Raw genomic sequence first — 22,274 nt, 5'->3', positions numbered from 1 at the left:
AAAGGCCAAAATACAAGTGAAAAGAGGCCATGAGTCCATCCCGTGGTCACTGCTGCCATTTGTAGTTCTTTAAGAGAGCAGCAGTGGGCGTTAGCTAGCAGGGGTAGGGAACCTGCGGCTCAGATGTTCAGGAACTACAATTCCCATCAGCCCCTACCAGCATGGCCAATTGGCCATGCTGACAGAAAGGCTGATGGGAATTGGATTCCTGGGCTCTGGAGAAACCACCAGGATTCGCGTGAACAGCAGTGGCATAGTGGCTAAGAGCAGATGCACTCTGATCTGGAGGAACCGGGTTTGATTCCCCGCTCTGCTGCTTGAGTTGTGGATGCTTATCTGGGGAATTCAGCTTAGCCTGTACACTCCCACACACGCCAGCTGGGTGACCTTGGGCTAGTCACAGCTTCTCGGAGCTCTCTCAGCCCCACCCACCTCACAGGGTGTTTGTTGTGAGGGGGGAAGGGCAAGGAGATTGTAAGCCCCTTTGAGTCTCCTATAGGAGAGAAAGGGGGGATATAAATCCAAACTCTTCTTCTTTAAAAATTGCTGCATGACCCTGACTGAGATTAGGTGGCGCCAGGAGATCTTCCCCCCTCCCCATGCCTTTTCAGATGTAGAAAAAGCCATGGGGAGTGTGGTTGTGGGTGGGTGCGGATGTTTCTGCACATTACATTTACCAAGCTTTTAAAATTTGATCAATATATATCTTATCCATCACAGGGATATAGGAAGCAACTGTAAAAAAATAAGAAAGACAGGATGCCTGCTTATAGTTGAAAAACAGGAAGCTAGCTTGCAGTCGTAAGCAGCAAAACTTGCAAACACAAGATATACATGTGCTCATAGGATAGATACTATATCAAAATAGAGAAAGATTTTTATAGAAATTCTCAGGAATTGTGCAAAATCTGCTCATTCAGTTATCAATAGCTCTAGGAAATTACGTTAGAAGGCCTCAGAACCAACCAATATATACGTACTATTAGTGCATAAATTGACTTGATGCCCAGCTATTCTTTGAACACACCTAACAGTGTTTAACTACTTGTGTGTTTAACTACTTTACTGCAATAGAGACGATCCACAAATTATTTGATATTTATTTTTCCCCCAATGGGAATTAAAAGTGCCCAGAAAAGAAACGAAGGGAAGGAATTAATTGGAATTGCATGAAACAATCTTTTACATTAATGACTGTAGCAAAATTTTATGCTGCCTTAATTAATTAACGTAGCAAAATGAATGAATTAATGAATGAATGTATTTAACTTATTAGAGTAATTAATGTGGCAAAATTTTATGCTACCTCTCCAGGGAGGTGGCTTTCAAAAATTAAACATAATAAAATCCATCCATCTTTAAAACCCATCTTTATAAACCTGGCCACAGCATAAAGATTTAGATCACTGAGCAGCTTAAAATAACAGTTTTCAGACTAGAACCATGCCACAGTGGTGTTAAAAGCCCCTAGGAGAGCAGAAACGTGTTGGTTTGGTGCTTAAAAGAGAGCAGTGTGGGTGTCAGATGAACCTCAAGGGGAAAGGCATACTATATGGGAGATGCCATAAAAAAGCCAACTCCCTGGTTGCCACTTGCCTCTCATCTGAAGGAAAGGGCACGAAATAATAATTTAACAACAACAAGGTCACTGAAAATAAACACGTAAAACTACTCTGGGACTTCCGAATTCAGACTGACAACGTTTTGGAACACAATACTCCTGACCTCACGATTGTGGAAAAAAAGAAAGTGTGGATAGTTGATGTTGCAATTCCTGGTGACAGCAGAATTGATGAGAAACAACTGGAAAAACTTACACGATATGAGGATTTAAGGATTGAACTACAAAGACTCTGGCACAAACCAGTAAAGGTGGTGGCAGTGGTGATCGGCACACTGAGTACAGTGCCTAAAGACCTTGGACGGCACTTAAAAACAATAGGCACTGACAAAATCACCATATGTCAGCTGCAAAAGGCCACCCTACTTGGCTCTGCACGCATTATTCGTCGATACATCACACAGTCCTTGATGCTTGGGAAGTGTCCGACGTGTGATGTAATACAAAATCCAGCATATTGATCTTGTTTGCTGTGTATAACTGTTTTTGTATCAATATAATAATAAAACAGACCTCATGAGACAGTTCTTAAAATGGCAGATTGAACAATATGGGAGGTGGCAGTTTTTCAAATTCCCTGGTTCCAAGTCATGGACCACTTACTTCAGGGTTTTCCACTGTGAAATTGGCTTGTAGTAGGGTCTCCACATGAGGAGACACTCACTCCTGCAGTGCAGTTTTTCTGCTGAGAACTCTCTCAGGCCTGCTTTTCCTGGTTGTCTTAACTCTGTCCATCAAGTCATACTTAAAGGCACAGATCTCACCATACTCACTGGTCTCAAGATGGCTGGCTTTGTAAAAGGCTTTTAATTACCGCTATATCGATATATTGATATTGTAGCCCTTTCTAAAAATAATCTCCCTCCTCCCTAAATGAAAGAGGCAAAGCAATTCCCTGGACCACACTGTTGAAGAAGGAGACTGTGTATAGAGCTGATATTCTCTCTCTGCACTCCACTCTCACACATATCCTGCTCCTGCTGCTGTAGAAGAGAGAGGCTTGCTTATTTGAAGGCTTATTTGAAGTAAAGTTTTTAAAACCCCTCCTGGTCATTGGCGAGGGCAGAAGTAGAGTGGGGGAGGAGAGGTGGACCCAAAAAGAGACCCTGCTTGAACTGTTCCTTGGAAAAGCCCTCTCTGGCTGTTTCTGCCGCGGCCCTTTGGCGGCCTGGGGCGCCTATAGAGTGAGCACCCCAGGCGGTTACGTTGCAACGCGCGCTGCCGTAGCCACAGCAGCGGCGACCTGACGCTTCTTCCCTCCCTCCAGGGTGGCGTGAAGCCGCCCTAAACAACAACCCTTTAAAGGGTTGTTGTTGAAGCAGCTGTCTCCCTCCCCATGCCACGGTACGGTGTCCTCCTGGTAAGCCTGCCGGAAGGCGTGCAGCCCATACTGTCCTCCGACCTCCAGAGGTCCGGAGGCGCAGCGTCGGCTTAACAAACCCGGCCTCCCGCAGCGAATACCATCAAAATGAAGCGGCATCAGCTACGATTAACGTCGCGAGCAGGCTCCGCCCCATTATGCGACATTGAGATATTGATTTCTTGATATGAGCATTTAGAGAAGCAGGAGGGAGCCAGCAACATGGAAGGGGGGTGAGGAGGAAAGCGTGGATGGTGGTGCAAAGGAGTGGCAAGGGTGAAGCTAGTAGGCTAGCCATGGGTGGAAGGTACATGTCCACGGCAAAAGCTGTGCTTACTGGGAATCTGCTCACTCTGGTGGCAAAGCAAATTAAAAGTCGCACAAGAAGTGGTCTTGCTTGCCACAGAGAGAATGGAAAGTGAAAGCAGGGCTTGAGGAAATACATAAGTACAAGAAATCTTGCCTTGATGGATGTTCACGCCCATTGCACACCAGACATCTTGTGCATAATTGGCCATTTAGGGCTTTTGACTTGGGACTTGAAATGAATGCAAACAGGTATTTCATCGCTAGTGTGATGCAATGCCTGCACCCAGCTCCTAAGTAGTCTTGCTGCTGTATTTTGGATGACCCACAGTTCCTGACATTTCAAAGGCAGCCCCATGTAGATAGTGTTACAGTCATTTAACCTGGATTTAGAGTATGGATCAGATCATGCTTTTCGAGGAATGGTTGTAAAATAGTGCAGGGCCAGATCATGCTTTTCGAGGAATGGTTCTAAAATAGTGCATCAAAAGCTGTTGAAAAGCCACTATGTGCCACAAAGGAGACCTAGGATCCAGGACTATCCTTGAGATCCAGCCACACTCCTCAGTTACAACCCTGCTTGTTCAGGAGGAATGAAACCCTATTCAGGACAGGCTAACTTCTCAGATTGAGCTTCCGTTCATTGGCCCTCATCCATTTCTTGCTTATAGACCTATCTGTCGTAGAACTTTGCTGACGTTCCTAACTAGTGTGACATTGTAGCTCCAGAGTGTTGTATCGTTAATTAGGGATTTTCTAGGCAGCTGTGGTTGTAGGGGAATACGACAATGATAGACAAGGGCAACGTCCATTGAAACATGAACACTGTCCCCAAACGTCTGCAGAACCGAGTGGACAGATGTCTGGACCACTTTCCTTGGATCAACAATCATTTTGAAAGGATTGATTATGTTCTTCCTGTCAGGTTCGCGGAGGATGTGCTGCAGAATGTTAACTCCAGGTACCGTCCTCCAAGAGGAAATGTTGAATGGGTCATTAAGACTGAATACATTTTTGGGGAAAATATGGTTCTCAAAGCTGAAAGCAGCAGCTTTTGGATGCTGCATCTGAAGATTCTGCATCATGGTGTTCCAATCTCGATACTTCACTGGTAGAATAATTTCATCAATGTCATTCATCAGCAAATATCTGCTTCTATACATATTGCGATAAATACAGTCATTTAAGGCTGTGATTTGGCCATAGTAGCCAATGTCTTTGGGATCCACTGAATGATGCCAGCGAGAAGCAACACTGAGGTAGGAATCAATGGGCCAGGGGATTATCTCAACAATCCCTTCTGCAATGTAAAAGTCCAGTACTTTTTCCATCAGTGGACTGCAGCTGTTCTTGTAGATCATCACTCTGTCCACCCCAAGGATTTTATACATCTCCATGCTCTGCACAAACTGCAGGACATTGTTGTATCCTCCAAACATGGTGGAAATGCAGACTGTGAAATTCACAAGTGGACCTTCACGATCACGGTTTCTTATTTCAAAAAGTGGTAGCTGGTCAGGATCACCAGAAAGAGACCAATGTATTGACACATAATGTGGCTCCCAAGCTCCTGGTTCTAGGCAACGCAAGTCAGTGGCACCATAGGGAAAGTCAAATCTATCAGAGTGGACATTTATTTCAGCCTTGGAGATGTATATTTCACCACTGGATGGGTGGCAGAACCAGCAGTAGAGTTCCTTGACCTCTTTGTGGTGGACTATTGCAATCACTCTTGTCATGTTGTTCTGTCGGTTGTCAAAGTATGGAGCAATAATGAAGGTTCGTTTATCTTTTAAGGGTGTGATGGTATTACGGGCAGGAATCCCTCGGCAGAGGTTTTTCTTCACCGCTGGCGTGATAGAAAGATGTATTTTCTTGTGGCAGAAGAACATTATTGTAGTGATGGCCAGGGAAACGGTGATCACCAGGTATAATCTTTTCCTGAAGTGAACCATTTCATACTACCATGGAAGCAGGCATGTGGCAGAATAGCAGACAGGAGCTTGGAACGAAATGGAAAAACACAATGCAGAGTCAGTAAGCAAATAATGGACTTGCACTTCACTGTCTTTCGATTACGTATCCTGTGAATGCAGATTCAGGTCAGGGAGCAGGAAGCATGACTTAAACTTGGATTTAAACAAAAAATCTTTAGGAAGGAAACAGGTATGTTATGTTCCAGAGAAAAGGAACATAGGTGAGAAATACATACTGTAATAAAAATACCGAGATAGGATGCTAAGCTAAGGCCCCTTGTGCACGGGCGCTGAGGGTGTGTGTGTCGGCATAGTTTATGCCGGCGCACCCCCGCGGGACTGTTCGCAGGGATGGTCCCGCTGGAAGTGGCGCTGGCGGCATAGCCTTTGCATAGGCTGCACCACTCCCAAACGCTGCTTACCTCCCGTTGCCTTCTGTCGCGTTGTGGAGGCCAGGGGACACGCCCCCCTGGCCAGAGCAATGACCCTGGAGAACGAGGCCAGGGGGGCATGTCTCCTGGCCTGCACAACATGACAGAAGGCGACCGGAGGTAAGCAGCATTTGGAAGGGGGAGAAACGCCAGCTTCCACCTGGTGCCATTCGCATGGCACCAAATGGAAGCCGGCGTTTGCAATAAACACCATTTTGGTGGGAACCGAGCTCCGCTGCAGTGATTTGGCGGCGGCAGCTGTGCGAACGGTCCCCACCAAAACGGTGTTTTACTGGCCCGACACCGCCGCTTTTGGCCCATGCAGAAAGGTACATTTTTTAAATACTTTTGATTTTTTTACAATTTCTATTATAAAATAAATAAAAATAATCCAGAGCAATCACATCCAATCAAAAATACACAACCCTTTATCCTGAAATTTGCTATACCAGAATGTGAACAATTGCTCTTTCTCTACAGGTCTATTTGCTACATTACCAGATACATTGTGTGTGTGTGTGTGTGTGCGTGCGTGTGTGTGTGTGTGTGTGTGAAGCACTATCAAGTTGCTTCTGACTCATGGTGATCGTATGAATGAATGACCTCCCAAATGTCCTATTGTTGACAGCCTTGCACAGGTATTGCAAAACTGAGGACCTTCTTTTATAGAGTGAATCCATCTCATGTTGGGTCTTCCTCTTTCCTGCAACTTTTCCTAGCATTATTGTCTTTTCCAGTGAGTCTTGTCTTCTCATCATTTGACCAATGTACAATGATTTCAGTTTAGTTATTTTAGCTTCTCGGGAGAGTTCAGGCTTTATTTGATCTAGAACCCAGATATCTGTCTTTTTGATAGTCCATGGTATCCGTGACCATGTTATCAGACACAATAAACTACACATTAAAAAGATTTTCCACACTCCAATGAATTCTCCAATAGGAAATGGCTCTTTCCAGTTAGCCCCTATGCAGAGCCCAGCTGCTGTAAACAGATTAAGAATCATACATAAATCTATCATTACTATCTTTGATGACTTAACACTGTCCTGTCTTGTTGCTTGAAGGGCTAGTAGCATACAATCTGTGGTTTCTTTAAGAAGATATACAACCATAGACCAGAAATTTTCCATCCAAGTTCCTAATAAGAGGGGAAGTCCTCCTATGGATTAAAAACTGGTTGAGAAACAGGAAACAAAGAGTGGGTGTAAATGGGAAGTTCTCACAATGGAGAGATGTCGGGAGTGGTGTCTCCCAAGGATCCGTTTTGGGACCAGTGCTCTTTAACCTATTCATAAATGACCTGGAAGTAGGGGTGGGTAGCGTGGTGGCCAAGTTTGCAGATGATACCAAATTATGTAGGGTGGTGAGAACCACAAAGGATTCTGTGGCTCAAGCGGACCTTGATAGAATTAGGTGAGTGGGCTCAGAATGGCAAATGCAGTTCAATGTAGCCAAAATGTAAGAGTGATGCATAGGGCAAAATCCAAACTTCATACTGCTACAGGGATCAGTGCTGCTATCAGTCTGGACCAGGAGAGGATTTAAGTCTTAGTTGATAGTTCCATGGGAATGTCAACTCAATGCATGGCAGCTGTGAAAGGCAAACTCTATGCTGGGGATCATTAGAAAGGTGAGAATGGAAACTGCAAGATTGTCATGCCCATATATATAAAGCAGTGGTGCTGACACTTGGAGTACTGTGTCCAGTTCTAGAATTGCATCTCAAAAGGATATTGAAGAAATAGAAAAAGAAGTGCAGAGAAAGGAGCAGCAAGGATTGATTGAGGGACTAGAGCACCTTCCTATGAGAGTACTGGCGTTTGGGACTCTTTAGTTGGAAGGCGGCTGAGGATATGATTGAAGTCTACAAAATTATGCATGGGGTAGAAAATGTTGACAGAGAGAAATTTTTCTCTCTTTCTCACAATACTAGAACCAGGGGGCATTCATTGAAAATGCTGGGGAAAAGTGGGACTAATAAAGGAAACTAATATGTGATTGGTGTTTTGGAATATGCCACAGGAGGTGGTGATGGCCACTAACCTGGATAGCTTTAAAAGGGGCTTGGACAGATTCATGGAGGAGAAGTCGATTTATGGCTACCAATCTTGATCCTCTTTGATCTGAGATTGCAAATGCCTTAACAGACCAGGTGATGCGGGGCAACAGCACTTGAGGCCATTGCGTTCACATCCTACATGTGAGCTCCCAAAGGCACCTGGTGGGCCACTGCGAGTAGCAGAGAGCTGGACTAGATGGACTTTGGTCTGATCCAGCTGGCTTGTTCTTATGTTCTTATGTTCTAACACCCCAAGCATAAAATTATCTTTATCTAGAATGTTATGGTAAATTTTTGATGACTGGTAACAATGTAAAGTACCATTGATACTGGTTTGTCATGAAATGTTCTTCCAGAATGGCAGAGTTCAGTCTTGATAATGCTCTACTCCAAATCCTCTCCCATTCACCTTGCGGAATGGTTTGCTCAATATCTGTTCCCCATTTTCCTATAAGATTATCAGGGGAGTTATTCAGGCTCAATAACACTGAACATATAAATGCAACATTTTTACTGGCTCCTCTTCCATGTCTTTAACAGCACAGACATTACTGGGTGACAGGGTTGCCGGCTGTGGGTTGGGAAATTCCTGGAGGTCTTGAGGGCGGAGCCTGAGGAGGGTGGGGTTTAGGAAGGGGGAGGGGCTTCAGTGGGGTAAAATGCCATAGAGCCCACCTTCCAAAATGTCAATTTTCTCCAGGTGAACTGACCTCTGCCTCCTAGAGATCAACAGTAATCCCAGGTGATCTCTAGCTACCACCTGGGGATTGGCAACTCTACTGGGTGATAATATTTATGCTCATGCTATGGAAAGCTTCGGCTGCTAATTTCTGCAGACCAAGCCATGACAGAAAGCACCGTTAACGTTGTTGTTCTGGTCAGTCAGCAAGCTTATCTGCTTTGCTGGGTGGTTTGACTTTAGCAGTGTTTGTGATATTGGCGTCTGCCCTGTGCAAGACTCTAATCCAGCAACTGGTTGTCCCACTGCTATTTTTCAGATACAGGAAATGCCACAGTGAATGAGCCTATAGGCTTTAACAGTTTGCCATTCTGAGCTTTATCCCAAAAACAAAGGCTTTATTTTGTTTTTGCACAATAATCTTGAGATCTTCAGGTAATATAAACTTCCTTTATTGATGACAATGTTGATAATTCATGCTCAGATGCTGATTGTGTCCCTTTCTAGATGTAGGTTCTTTAGATTACAGCTTCTTCTCTAACGTGGGCCTATCTTAGTGGTGGGATTCAGCAGGTTTGCACCACTTTGGCAAACCTGGTTGTTAAAAGGGTGCTTGTAAACAACCAGTTGTTAAATTATTTGAATCCCACCACTGGTCTATCTGTATTATTTCACTAAAAATAGAAACCCCTCATTCTAAATGCCATTAGTGCGCCAAATAATAGAGAGCCAGCATGGTGTAGCCAAGATGTCAGACTAGGATGTCAGACTAGGATCTTGCAAACCGATGTTCGCATTCACACTCTGCCATGGAAACTTGTTGGGTGTCCTTGGGCTAGATACATATTCTCAGTCTCAAACTTGGTAAGTATTTAGATAGGAGACCTCTGAGGAACACTAGGGGCTTGATATGGAGGCAGGCAATGGCAAACCACCTCTGAATGTCTCTTGCCTTGAAAATCTTGTGGGGTCACCATAAATTAGCTGTGACTTCATAGCAAACAAACAAGCAAGCAAACAAACATACAGTAGAATTGTAGATGCCAAGCTAGAAATAATGTACTTCATCTGGTTGTGGTGGGTTTTCTGGGCTGTGTGGCCGTGGTCTGGAAGATCTTCTTGTTCCTAACATTTCACCTGCATCTGTGGCTGGCATCTTCAGAGGTGTATCCCAGCCAGATGCCATCCACAGATGCAGGCGAAACGTTAGGAACAAGATCCAGCAGACCATGGCCACACAGTCAGGAAAACCCACCACAACCAGTTGAATCCGGCCATGAAAGCCTTCGACAATACAATGTACTTCATGTTCTTAAAGCAGCAAAGCAAGTTTAGGTTTGCTAAGGCAAGAAGAATTGCATGTATTACAAAGATTTATTTTTAAAATCCCAGTATCTTCCTGTGGAAAACATATTTACTTTCCTGCTGCCACAAAAGTAAAGTTTCCAGAAATTTACATCCATACTGCTGAGTGCTTTTGCATCCACCACACCGAAATCTAATTCTTCTGAGATGACATACAAACAGCAGGGGAACAGGGACTAAACCCACCACGCTTCTCACATTAGATATTAGATCACAGAGCAAGTTGATTGTCTTAAGTTCTTTGATTCGACTTAGTTGCATGTAATTCTGACTTGATATTTCTCGAGCTACAAATTAATTATGTGATGCTATGGTACATCAATGGGCTCTTTTAGTCTGTAGAGTTTATCCCTCCTTTCTACTTTTCAAACAAAACTAGTAAACATTAATAACTTGGAATGACTTGTATACCCTGTTTCCCCGAATATAAGACATCCCCTGAAAATAAGACGTACTAGAGGTTTTGCTGAAGTGCAAAATATAAAGGCACATCCCGAAAGTTAAAAGTAGCAGTATGGTTTTGTTTGGAAGCATGCTAATGACGAGACAAGACACAGAAAAATAAGACATCCCCTGAAAATAAGACATAGCGCATCTTTGGGAGCAAAAATTAATATAAGACACTGTCTTATTTTTGGGGAAACACGGTAATAATAGATCTGTTAGTCTTCAGCTTGCTACCAGATTCTTGGCTGCATCAGTCTAAACACAGAGAAAAAAAAACGGGTTTATAATATTCTGTCAACCAAAACTGTATCATTTTATATTGAACCAATTCCCTCTCTGTAACAGGCAAATGCGCTGGCTGACATTTCTCCAACTTACCTTGTCTCTGTAAGGCAAAACTCCACTTTGGAAAAAACAGACACACCTTGGGCCTCCACTGAGGAGAGCATGTGAACTCCTGCGTAATGCACCACTATAAACCAACGTTCACTAGCAAACAATGTAAATGCAGTCACCCTTCACAGTGATAGATTGTTCCATTCATTTATGCCTTCTAGCTATATCCTCTTTAAATGGGTTAATAATTTTTGAATTAACCCTTACACCTCTTTCAGGTGGCATTTTATATGCAGCAAAAAAGGGTGTAAGGGTTTATGTTCATACACCATAAAAGATCACCTGATTTTTCTATAATAAACAAGGAAGAAGGGATAAGTTGTGTTCTTTTGTCAGCTATTTTGAATCAAGGGTGGTTTTACAAATGGGAGAGAAGCAGTTGCCACGGAGTGCTATGTGTATGGAGAGTCATTTAGGATCGGGTCAAAATGATGGGGGAAAGGAGTTAATTCTTCGATGCTTTTTTTTCCTGTGGAGCTGCCTCTCCCAGTTAGACCCTACAAAGAGACAAGAAAAGAGAGGGCACTTGTCCTGTTCCTCTTCTAAGTCTAACAGTAGAATCCTAAAACCCCAACACTGGTATATCACTGCTAATCAAATCAGCCCCTGTGTCAGATTGGTCTCATATAGACCATCCTCTAAATGTAGAGTTACCAACCTCCAGGGGGTGGTTGGAGATTCCCCACTCTTAAAAACTGATCTCCAGTTTTAAACAAGAGCCTGAGGATCTCTTTCATTACATACTCTCCTGTCCTTTATATTCAGAAATAAGGAAAAGGTTTTTGGAGCCAATACTACCTAGGACAGCTTTTTATCCGATGATGAGAAACTGATTTTCTTACTATTTGATATCAATTCCTATGTTTCTTACAAGATGGCTCTCTTTGCCCTGGTGGCTAGGAAATTACGAGCAAAGTATTTAAAGCGCTGCTTGACCTGATGTTCCAAAGTACTGGAGGTTAACTTAGACTAGCTGAAGAAGCTGCAAAAACATCTGACGTGGAAAGTATTTGATGGGGCATTTTAATTTAGAGATTGCGAATACAAATAATTTATATTTTAATGTAAAACTAAGTTATTGTTTTAATTTAAATGTTTTAACTGCATGTATCTTTGTATTGTTAAGCCAATGGCTCAAACAATAAATGCTTGACTTGACTTGATGTCCAGGCAGCAGAGATCAGTTCACTTGGAGAAAATGGACACTTTGAACGGTGGACTCTGTGACATTATGTCCCACAGAAGACCCTCCCCTCCCTTCCCCAAATTCTCCTTCCTCCTCAGGTTCCACACCTAAAATCTCCAGTTATTCCCCAACCCAGAGCTGGCAACCCTATGTAAATGTATTGAACCGCACATGCATTCTGGTGTAATTATCAGTGTATACACAGACTCCTTTCCAGTACAATACCTCTAGACAGGTGAGATTAAAAAAAAGTCTTTAAAAAGTGAATATTTATTCAGTTATCAAAACGCAGAGCTGAAATATGAAATGCCAGGGAACACAAATCAATATTGCAGTACAGTAGTGCAAACCACCCTATTTTGTCCTTAATTGCTGCCTCAGTGTGGTGTATGTAGAAATCAAAGGGAAAATAAAGGGAAAAAAGGAAAAAAGAAAGATAATCACTTTGTTCTGAAGAAAAGAGTCTGATTCAATGGGATCCAGGGCAGGGGAAGAAAAAGCTGATCCAAGACATGGGTTTTCAGAGTGGAAGTCGGTCCCAAACTGTAGTGAATTCTGGAGTTGGAGACCCTATGATGGAAAAGGTTTCAGGAACAGGAGTGGGGTGGGGATAGAAGGATGGAAGAAAGTCAGGGAGCAGAAAGCAACCACCAGGGTGGAGGTTTGGGTACAGACCCAGCTAAACACTGGAAGTGCCCTGTTTATAGGTTTTGAAATGACTAGACTTCAGTGGAGAATTCTATTATTGGCTTGATCCTGTGTAGAGTTTAGGACAGTGATGGCGAACTTTTCTGAGACCGAGTGCCCAAATTGCAACCCAAACCCCACTTATTTATCGCAAAGTGCCAACCCGGCAATTTAACCTGAGGTTTTAGTTTAGACAAAACCGATTGGTTCCGTCTTCCTCCGCCCCATCCGCTCGATCAGGGGCCAGCCTGCTCTAGCCTCCAGCAAGTCCCACGCGCACCACTCTGTGCCTCTCTAGCATCTCTGCCTCCTCTGTGCCCCCCCCCCCCGGCAGCAACCACCGGCAGCAACAGGTACCAGGCACGCCAGCCGAGTCCTCCCTGTTCACCGCAATGCGCGCACGTTGGGCTCAGTGGCCCAGGTCAGTCTAGATGTGTGTGTGTGTGGGGGGGGTGGTGATTTTCTGCCCCCCCACATGATGAACTCTGTGTGCGCATGCCCACCGAGAGGGCTCCGAGTGCCACCTCTGGCACCTGTGCCATAGGTTCGCCATCACTGGTTTAGGATCTACACAGGACTGGATCAAAGATCCTGTAAAGATCCGTGCTCCGTCCCTTGTCTCCTATTGGCAGGTGTGAATTTTGGGTGAGTGCAGACAGAGCAACATTTACAGCGGAAGTGGAAGTCCAAATATGTCCAGGCTAGGTACGATGACAGGAGCAACTTAAGTGAGGCAGTTGGGCTACCTAAGAGGTCTACCAGCTGAGGCTGGATTGATTACAGCTGAGCAGTGACTGGGCAATGTTCCCTGGGCTTGTGATGGAATTATTGGAGAAGGCTGTAATGTGGAGAGGGTCTCTGGGGTCTTTGCCGAACAAACTTGATTCACTTGTTCAAGTGGCCATAAGTGAGAAGGAGCCCTGGAGGCTTTAGACTAAAGGCCTTTAGTTGATGTGCTCCTTGAGGTATCTCTCATACGACAAGGGAATTTCAGGGGCTTGTGCTGTGACATCCAATGAAAACATTTTATCCACACCTCAGACAGTCAGGTCAGAAGATCTTTTGGAGGGAGCAATTGCAGGAGTCTCTGTGGGAAGCAGTGTTGCAGGTAATGGTGTTGATGCTGGAGCATTGCCGATAGCAGTGTGGTGCTGGTCTTACTAGTTTCTGCCCCACCCTTAATCAGCAGAGAAGAAAAAGGTATGTCAAAGATCGCACTTGAAAGGTGTGGAGAGCATAGCAATTGCACTCAAGTCCATAGCAACCCTGTCACAACCTTCCAATCATGATGTGATGTGCCGACACCACATGACAGGCAAACTGAAAGCATCCAACTGGTGCACGGGGAGACAGCTGCAGCTCCTTAGTATCAGCCCACAACTTCCCACCTGCAGAACACAACAGCATCCTCTACTGGAAAAAGAATGGTGGTGTTCCCTGTAGGAACCTTGGAAGCAGTATATACCAGAGAGTTCACAGATATTCAGTCATGTTCCCTTTTGCCAGCTGCAAACACAGGTATAACTCCCAGATGAATAGCAATAAAACCATATGTTTAAATTACATTGCAATAGTCTCTCCCTTTTAAAAAGGTACCTCCTTATAAAAATAGCCGTGCTCTTAATCATTCACAAAGAAAATCTACTTCTGATTTTCTGCATATTAGCATGCAGGCCCATTTAGCTGTTCCAAAATAATTGTTCTGGGTAAAGAGCCAGGGAATTTACCCCCAAAGGTATGTTCCTCTGAGGAATGTGGGGTCTCAAATAGTGAAAAGCAGGGGATGGGAGGGAGAGACAGATGCAAACTACCTATTACTGAGATATAGGGTCCAGATCAATTTATCTTGGGATATTATTGATGTCATTTTATTACATGAGTATAGAATGAACAATATACAACACTTCTTAAGAAGTTACAGAAAACAAAATTTAAGGATGTAAAAAAAAATAACAAACAGGTAAAAAAAATCGATGCATGTTGTTATATTGATAACGTAATCCAGAAAATCAGTTGGGAAGTAAATGTTTAAAAATCATTTTAATGTACAATTGGGAATAGAAATCAACAGCAGTTAGTAAAACTTTTCATTGCTGGCTGTGGTGGAGTTCTTGGTCTGGTAGTTTTAACTCCTAATTTTTGGCTTGTATTTGTGGCTGGCATCATGAAAGGCAAGATGGTAAGAGGTATTTCTCTCCATGGCCCAGTGTGTTAACAGAGATCACTGACTCAAGGGAAGTGGTTCAGACATCCATCCACTCTGCTCTCACTGCCCGCTGCCTCACCGCTGCACCACTGCACCGGCGCACTGCTGCACTGGCGCACCACTGCACCGCCACACCCGCAACCCCTCCCAAATCCTTTTCCTTGTCCTCCAAGTGACGCCAGCTGAGAACAGATGGGGGAGGACGTTAAGGCCAGGGAGGGTGCGCTCCTTCCCTAGCTTTAACTTCACCCCCAGTGTTTTCCCAGCTGGCGCCGCTCGAAGGATAAGGCAAAGGTTTTTTGGGGGGGTTGTGAAGGTGGGGGAAAGGGCAGGAGGGAGTTCGGCCAAGGGCTGGGGCTGGGGGTGAGAAGGAAGGGATCATCACTGTTGTACAGATATTGTGGTTATAAGAACATAATTATGTCAGTAAAGTTATCGTACAATACTGGCAACATAAAAGTGATGCCATTGTATCTGAAGTACTCTAGGAAGTCCCCCCAACTTTCTATAGCAAATATAATAGAAATTGGGAGATTTCCTAGGAACTTTCATCCCCCTAAGCCACCAATAACTGCTAAAGATTAGTTAGCATGTATACCTTTCATAAAGGAAATTTAACTAATAGGATTAGGTAACGTGCATAGTCAGGTGAATACTTCAGTGGAGGAAATTTCCGGAGCATCACCTGGAAGTAACGTCATGACCAGCAAACGCCTCCATCTGGAATTCAGGAAACTTCCAGGTGATGCTCTAGGAATTTTCATAATCTGTGTTATCTTTGTCATAGAAATTAGGGGTATTCCTAGAGGGTAATAGAGGGTTATTCCCTGCCCCCAAAATATCCTAGCACTTGCCAAAATAGGACTAGCAAACCTAGTGATATGTGTAAACATGCGCTCTCAGAGCTCAACGAAAGATTAACTTTGGAATTGCCTGAGCAAATCTCTTATCTGTTGACATTTTCAACAACAACAAAAGAAACCAGCTACAAATGATCTTACTATCTAATTGAAACAAATCTGGCTGATTAGTTCAAACGAATGTGACCAAAGTACAGCAGCCTCAGGTTATTCATTTTAGTTTCTATGGAGAGTTCAGGCAGGATTTGATCAAGAAGTACCCACTTATTCATTTGTGTTTTTTAGGTCCATGCTGTCCTTCCTCTGATATCCCCCCTCCCACAGCCATTTTTTATGATGGCTTCTCTGATACACTCATTTCACACACATTCCTTCCACACAAAAGTTCATTTGACAGCACAATCAATATTATTATTTTTGTGTGTGTAATAATGTTCTTATTTTCTCAACATAAAAAAACATACCACTATACACTTTCATGTCCACCACTACATCAATACCAAATAAAAACAAAAAATACAAAAAAGAACACACACACAAAAATGAAGACATAAATTATACAATAACTAACACAACCTATTATACCTAACTAAATTTAACACCAAAAAACAAACGTATAGACTTCCCACTATCTTATTGTTGAATTCCAGTCCATTCTAGGTTCATACATGTATTTAAAATGGAACCATTTATCAATTACAACTGTATCATTACTAATATTCTAATTCATTGTACTGTTTTCTTTTAGATCTCAAATCCAGCAATCATTTCTCATCGACCAGTTTTCCAGTTTTCTCCAAATTTCTATGTATTACTGTGCCTTAGTAAAGTTGTTAAGTTTGCTATTTCTGAATATTCTATGACTTTCTGTATCCCATCTTCCTTTGTTGGTATTTTTTCATCTCCCCATTTCTGCATACAATATTCTTGCCGCAGTAGACAAGTACATGAAAAGCAGTCTGTATTGATTTGGGATGTCATCACCCAATAATCCTAATAGAAAAACTTCAGGTTTTGTATTTCTTTAAGTATCATATCCCAAAAGGATTTGCCACCATGTAGGAAGAAACCACCAACCACCATGGAGGAAGAAAAGGAACCTTTGTGTTTATGGCATTTCCAACATCTATTTGATATATTTTTATACATTTTTGGCAGTTTTTTTTTTGTCGGATACCATCTATACATCATTTTATAATAATTTATTTCAGATTATTATTGTTGTTGTTGTTGTTGTTGTTGTTATGTATTAAATTTGATAGACCACCCTACCCCCGAAGGGATTTTCCGTAGTCTCTCTCATTGCTCCATAAGTATATTCTTGCCAACCTTCCTGCACAATCAACATTCTTAACGTTACCCCAAAAGCTGGGCTACATCATGCCCAATTGATTCCACTGGATGCAGAGGCATAGCAAGGGGGAAAAGTGCCCTGTGCACAAGTGCATCCTCTGCCCTGCCCCAGAACGCCCCCATCCCGTCCCAGAATGCCCTCGCCACAACCCCACTGGAGTGCGCCCCCAGTGTGTCGTGCCCCCCTTCCCCTTGGAGCTACGCCTCTGATTCGACATGCTATTTCACCTCTGTAGTGTCCCAGAAAGGTTCATCTGACTTTAATGCAAAAATTGAAAGGCAGCGGCTGCATCTTTTTCTTCGCTTTGGTTTCCAAACTAGAGTGCTTTTCTTTGAAAAGCACCTATACAACACTGTGCGGGAATTGTTGGACTTCCTGCTTCAACGCACTCATGCCCAAACCTCCTTTATTCTGATCTTTTTTTTAAAGAAAGAATGAAGTCATGCTTCCCACATCAAAATACTGTAAATAGCAAATTGTTTACTTTTTGTGCACTTTGAGCATTTTGATTATAGTATTATCTATCAGCTGCTTTGCCTTTCCTCTTCCTAAATACCATCCCACAAAAAGTCACAGAAAATATACCTTTGCTTATTTCTTTGCTCAGGGCTGGATTTGTCTTTTGAGACAACTCCAAACCTTTGCTTGAACACATAATGACAGAGCAAGGCACCATGTCGCCAGGTCTTTGGCATTGCAGCTTCAGAGGTACATTCCTCTACACTTAATATGCAGAGGAAGACTCTGGGTAGGAGCATCTCCTGGAATAAATCATGGCACAAAGGAAGAAGCCCCTGCAGAGGACAACAAACCCTTTCTATCTATATAGTCATGTGAACTCCTTTAATAAATACCTTGCTGTATGGAATTGATCTTGGCTTACAGAGCAGGGTAATCTGTAATCCTTCCAACAGGTTCTTCTTTATTTGGTTTTCTTCCTCCAGTATCAATCTCCTGACAGGTGTGCTGAGGGCAGGTATCAGCTAGGCAATCTACTGACAACCTCACCATCAGCCAGAAATGCAGTCCAAAGTCAAGGCAGGCAGCAAGTACAGGTGTGGTCGGGCAGGCCATAGTCAAGGCAGCCACAGGAGCGGTCTGATAGTCCAAAGTCAAGCAGTCCAGGAGTTCAAGCAGGCATGCCAGCCAGGAAAAGAGGAGCTGAGCAGGGAACCATGTGTGTGGAGCTTTCCAGTGATGCACACTTGTTCAACCCAAGACAAGGCTTTTATAAAATGACCTTGCTAATGAGGCCAAAATTCTGCAAAAACTCAGTCCTCCTCTGATGCTGACTTGAAGCTGGCTCTGTTGCTTGCATTTCCTCTCGAGGGGCCAGCTCCTGGTCTTCAGGCTCTGTGTCTGGTTCCTCATCTCCTGGGGGCTGGCTCATGATAGCAAGTGCAATACGTATACCCACTGCTTAATTTGTAGCAGCTAGCTATAGTAGGTACACTCTTGTGTCTAAGCCCCTTATTGGACATCTCTTTTGGTCCCCCCTAGATACAGTGCCTCTGTCCCAAGCTCCTCAGAGGAGGTACCCCATTGGTACACCACTGCTACACCCCCCTCCCCCATGCCCCATTGCTACATCACTGAAGACAAGCTCTCCTGGTATACTGAGCACCTGGAGGCCAAGGGGGCACATTGGCATGAGCAGAGGTGGTGAGAGTGAATGCAGCTTGACTGCTGTTCATCACCCACCTTGGCGCTAGGCAGTCCCCCTCACCCCCCTCATGGATACAGCCAGGATGACCTTGGAGATGGAGCTCATTGGCAGGCACTTGATCCCTCTAGGAATGAGAGGAGCACAAGGCAGGATATGGTGGCTACAGTGGTGAAAGAGGGCCTTTCTGAGTTCTATGAGTGGAAAACCACCAATTCATGGAGACCCTCTGACTGGACCTCTCTGGCATGCCCCAGAGGTTTCTCTTGTGCCCCCCAATGAGTGTGGAGAGTGAGCAACATTGTCATGCCAAATTGCTCATGCCTGCTCCCTTGGGTAGTTGAGCAGTGGCAAGCTGACCTTCTGGAAGTCCAACTGGAAGGTGGGGAGATAGAGAATTGTGATATGCTTTGGTTCCAGTATACCTGAATATGAAAAAATATTGATTTTTGACCCTCCCAATAGCTATAATATTGATAAAGATAATATTCTTCTTTTCTTTTTTAAAAATCTTAATTGTAAAAGTTTTTTTTAGAAACCTTTAATAGGCATTAGAAAAAAACCCAAAACAATTAAAACTAAATAAAGTTACAGTTTCTTCTGAATGTACAACTACAAGAAAAATAGTTCACAATTGTTATAAGAAAGAAACAGAAAACACAAATGGAGCTACCACTTGCTACAGCTGGTCATGTCCATCACAGCCGTTATTCCTGTCATTGGCTAGAACGAGGAGATGTGAAACCAACTTTCTCTCACTTATAGTTTTTACATGCCTCTTTGGTTAGAACAAGGGAAGGGAAAACATTGTCAGTGGTATGCTCTAGTCTAAAAGACTGTCCTTCCACTGCTCTTATCTCTACAGCTCCACTTCACTAAACCTGTCCAACAGCATGCATATCTATGAGTAAGACCCCCCCTCAGCTATACTCCCTGTCTTACAGTCCTATTCGATGGAGAGCTTTATTAACATTCTCAACCAAAGACATATTATATTTCCAGAGACTTGTGTCCATAATGAGGGATTCTCTTGGAAGCTTTGGTTGCTTAGTAGCCCGGTGATGAAGCATGAAGCCAACATTCATTGGAACATTAACATCGCCTCCATATGCCTGGAGAGCTTTATGGACAGATTGCTGGACCACTTTCCGTGGATCAATGATCATTTTACGAGGGTTCTGGACTGGGTCGCTATCAGGTTCCCGAAAAACATGTTGCAGTATGTTGGTACCAGGTATCTTTCTCCAAGAGGAAATGTTGAATGGATCATGGAGGGTGAAGACATGTTCAGGGAAAAGATGGCTCTCAAAGAAGAAGACAGCAGCTGTTGGATGTTGGCCCTGAAGGTTGTGCATCATAGTTTTCCAGTCTGGATATTTAATGGGCAGAATAATTTCATCCACGTCATTTAGCAGCAGATATTTGCTCCTGTACATGTTGCGGTAGACGCAGTCATTTAAGGCTGGGATTTGGCCATAGTAGCCAATGTCCTTGGGATCCATTGCATGATGCCACTGAGGAGAAACATTGAGGTAGGAATCAATGGGCCAGGGGATTATCTCAACAATCCCTTCTGCAATGTAAAAGTCCAGTACTTTTTCCATCAGTGGACTGCAGCTGTTCTTGTAGATCACCACTTTGTCCACCCCAAGAATTTTATACATCTCCATGCTCTGCACAAACTGCAGGACATTGTTGTATCCTCCAAACATGGTGGAAATGCAGACTGTGAAATCCACAAGGGAACCTTCATGATCACGATTTCTTATTTCAAAAAGTGGTAGGTGATCAGGATCACCAGAAGGAGACCAATGTATTAACATATAATGTGGCTCCCAAGCTTCTGGTTCTAGGCAACGCAAGTCAGTGGCACCATAAGGAAAGTCAAATCTATCAGAAAGGACATGTATTTCAGCCTTGGAGATGTATATTTCACCCTTGGATGGGTGGCAGAACCAGCAGTAGAGTTCCTTGACCTCTTTGTGGTGGACTATTGCAATCACTCTTGTCATGTTGTTCTTTCTGTTGTCAAAGTATGGAGCAATGATGAAGGTTCGGTTATCTTTTAAGGGTGTGATGGTATTACTGGCGGGAATCCCTTGGCAGAAGTTTTTCTTCACTACTGGCATGAAAGAGAATTTTCTGGAGGTAGGAATAGGTCATTATTGATGTGAAGATGGCAATGTGAACTATAGCAATCAATTTGGGTTTTGTGGGATAGCAAGTCATTTTGGCCTTCGTCATAGCCAATCAGTGAGAGGAGCTGCTCTGTTGATCGATGGAAAAAGATAATACAGAGTAAGAGAAGAAGTACTGGAGTTGTTCTTGACTGTTGTTGCCCGGCGGTCTGATGCCGCAGCATGTGTTCGCAGTGCACTTGTAGAGGAACATCTGGGGAAACAAGCATCGAGAACACAATGAAGGGAATCTTATTGGCTAATGAGAGCAAGCATGGTGTAGTCGTCGTAAGCAGCAGACTCTAATCTGGAGGACAAGGTTTGATTCCCTACTGCTCCTCAGGAAGCCAGCTGGGAGATCTTGGACTAGGCACCTTTCTCTTAGAACTCTCTCAGCCCTGGCAGAGGCAGGCAATGGCAAACCACCTCTGAATTCCTCTAGCCTTGCAAACCCTATGGAGTAGCCATGTCAGCTATGATATGACATAGACTTTTTTCTAGTACAATACCTCTAGACCAGTAGTTCTCAACCTTCCTAATGCCACGGCCCTTTAATACTGTCCCTCATGTTGTGGTGACCTCCAACCATAAAATTGGTATATATAAAATATAAAAATACAATTTTCCGAAGGTCTGAGGCGACCCCTGTAAAAGGGTCGTTTGACCCCCAAGGGGGTCCCAACCCCTAGGTTGAGAACCATTACTCTAGACAGGTGTAAATGACCCCTAGCCACTGTAAAGGATTCCCACAGCTTGGCACCACAGTAAAGGAATCCTTATCCTGTAAAGCCATGTCAGCTGTGATATGACATCACTTTCCAGCACCATTGAAGAAAGAGTTGTGGAAAGTTGACATGAAGAAAAGAAATGGAGATAGAGAACAAAGTACTCATGTTGGATTCTTCATAGCAACTGAACTCTTATAGAAAAAAACGTACATCTAGATCTTATATGGTCCCACGGCAGTTTGATCCTCTTTGATTTGAGATTGCAAATGCCTTAACAGTCTAGGTGCTCGGGAGCAACAGCCGCAGAAGGCCCTTGCTTTCACATCCTGCCTGTGAGCTCCCAAAGGCACCTGGTGGGCCACTGCGAGTAGCAGAGAGCTGGACTAGATGGACTCTGGTCTGATCCAGCAGGCTTGTTCTTATGTTCTTATGTTCTTATGCTTTTTCCATTGCCAGCATTTATTTATGCTCCTGATTTCATGTCTTTAAGGGACCAGACTGAAAGGAGGTAGAATGTTTAGTTTCCCTGAGAGCACTGGGTGAAAGTTTGGGGAAGAGGCCTCAGAGCCCTAGTGTATACCATGAATCCACAAAAAAGAGGACCAAAGCCCACAATCTAACAAAAATAGCTCAAATCATGAAAAACAAATCTTTATGATGTAATGGCAGATTAGCAGAATGTCTTAGTAGAAATGCATTCAGTTTACAAATTGCCAGGATTCTTCCACAGTGAAAGTTTTTCTCATCTTTGGAGCTGTTTATGTCCATTAGTA

General features: G+C 43.5%; 2 protein-coding genes across 2 annotated transcripts; both read right to left on the bottom strand.

Moving 5' to 3' along the window:
* Positions 1-3,952: 3,952 nt before the first annotated feature.
* Positions 3,953-5,242, bottom strand: LOC125441531 (beta-1,4-galactosyltransferase galt-1-like). The gene has a single exon (XM_048512139.1). It carries the CDS (start codon positions 5,240-5,242, stop codon positions 3,953-3,955), a length of 1,290 nt encoding a protein of 429 aa, XP_048368096.1.
* Positions 5,243-19,168: 13,926 nt separating this feature from the next.
* On the bottom strand, positions 19,169-20,725 carry LOC125441530. Its single transcript, XM_048512138.1, has one exon. The coding sequence runs from the start codon at positions 20,723-20,725 to the stop codon at positions 19,535-19,537; it is 1,191 nt and encodes a 396-aa protein (XP_048368095.1). The 3' UTR covers positions 19,169-19,534.
* Between the last annotated feature and the right edge of the window lie 1,549 nt (positions 20,726-22,274).

The sequence above is a fragment of the Sphaerodactylus townsendi genome, linkage group LG12, assembly GCF_021028975.2.
Source record: "Sphaerodactylus townsendi isolate TG3544 linkage group LG12, MPM_Stown_v2.3, whole genome shotgun sequence".
Classification (NCBI taxonomy): Eukaryota; Metazoa; Chordata; class Lepidosauria; order Squamata; family Sphaerodactylidae; genus Sphaerodactylus; species Sphaerodactylus townsendi.
This window is presented reverse-complemented; position numbering and strand designations above follow the sequence as displayed.

Excerpts from the sequence above, each read along its gene's own strand:
- LOC125441530 (XM_048512138.1), bottom strand. The coding sequence starts at position 20,725 with ATGCCAGTAGTGAAGAAAAACTTCTGCCAAGGGATTCCCGCCAGTAAT.
- LOC125441531 (XM_048512139.1), bottom strand. The coding sequence starts at position 5,242 with ATGGTTCACTTCAGGAAAAGATTATACCTGGTGATCACCGTTTCCCTG.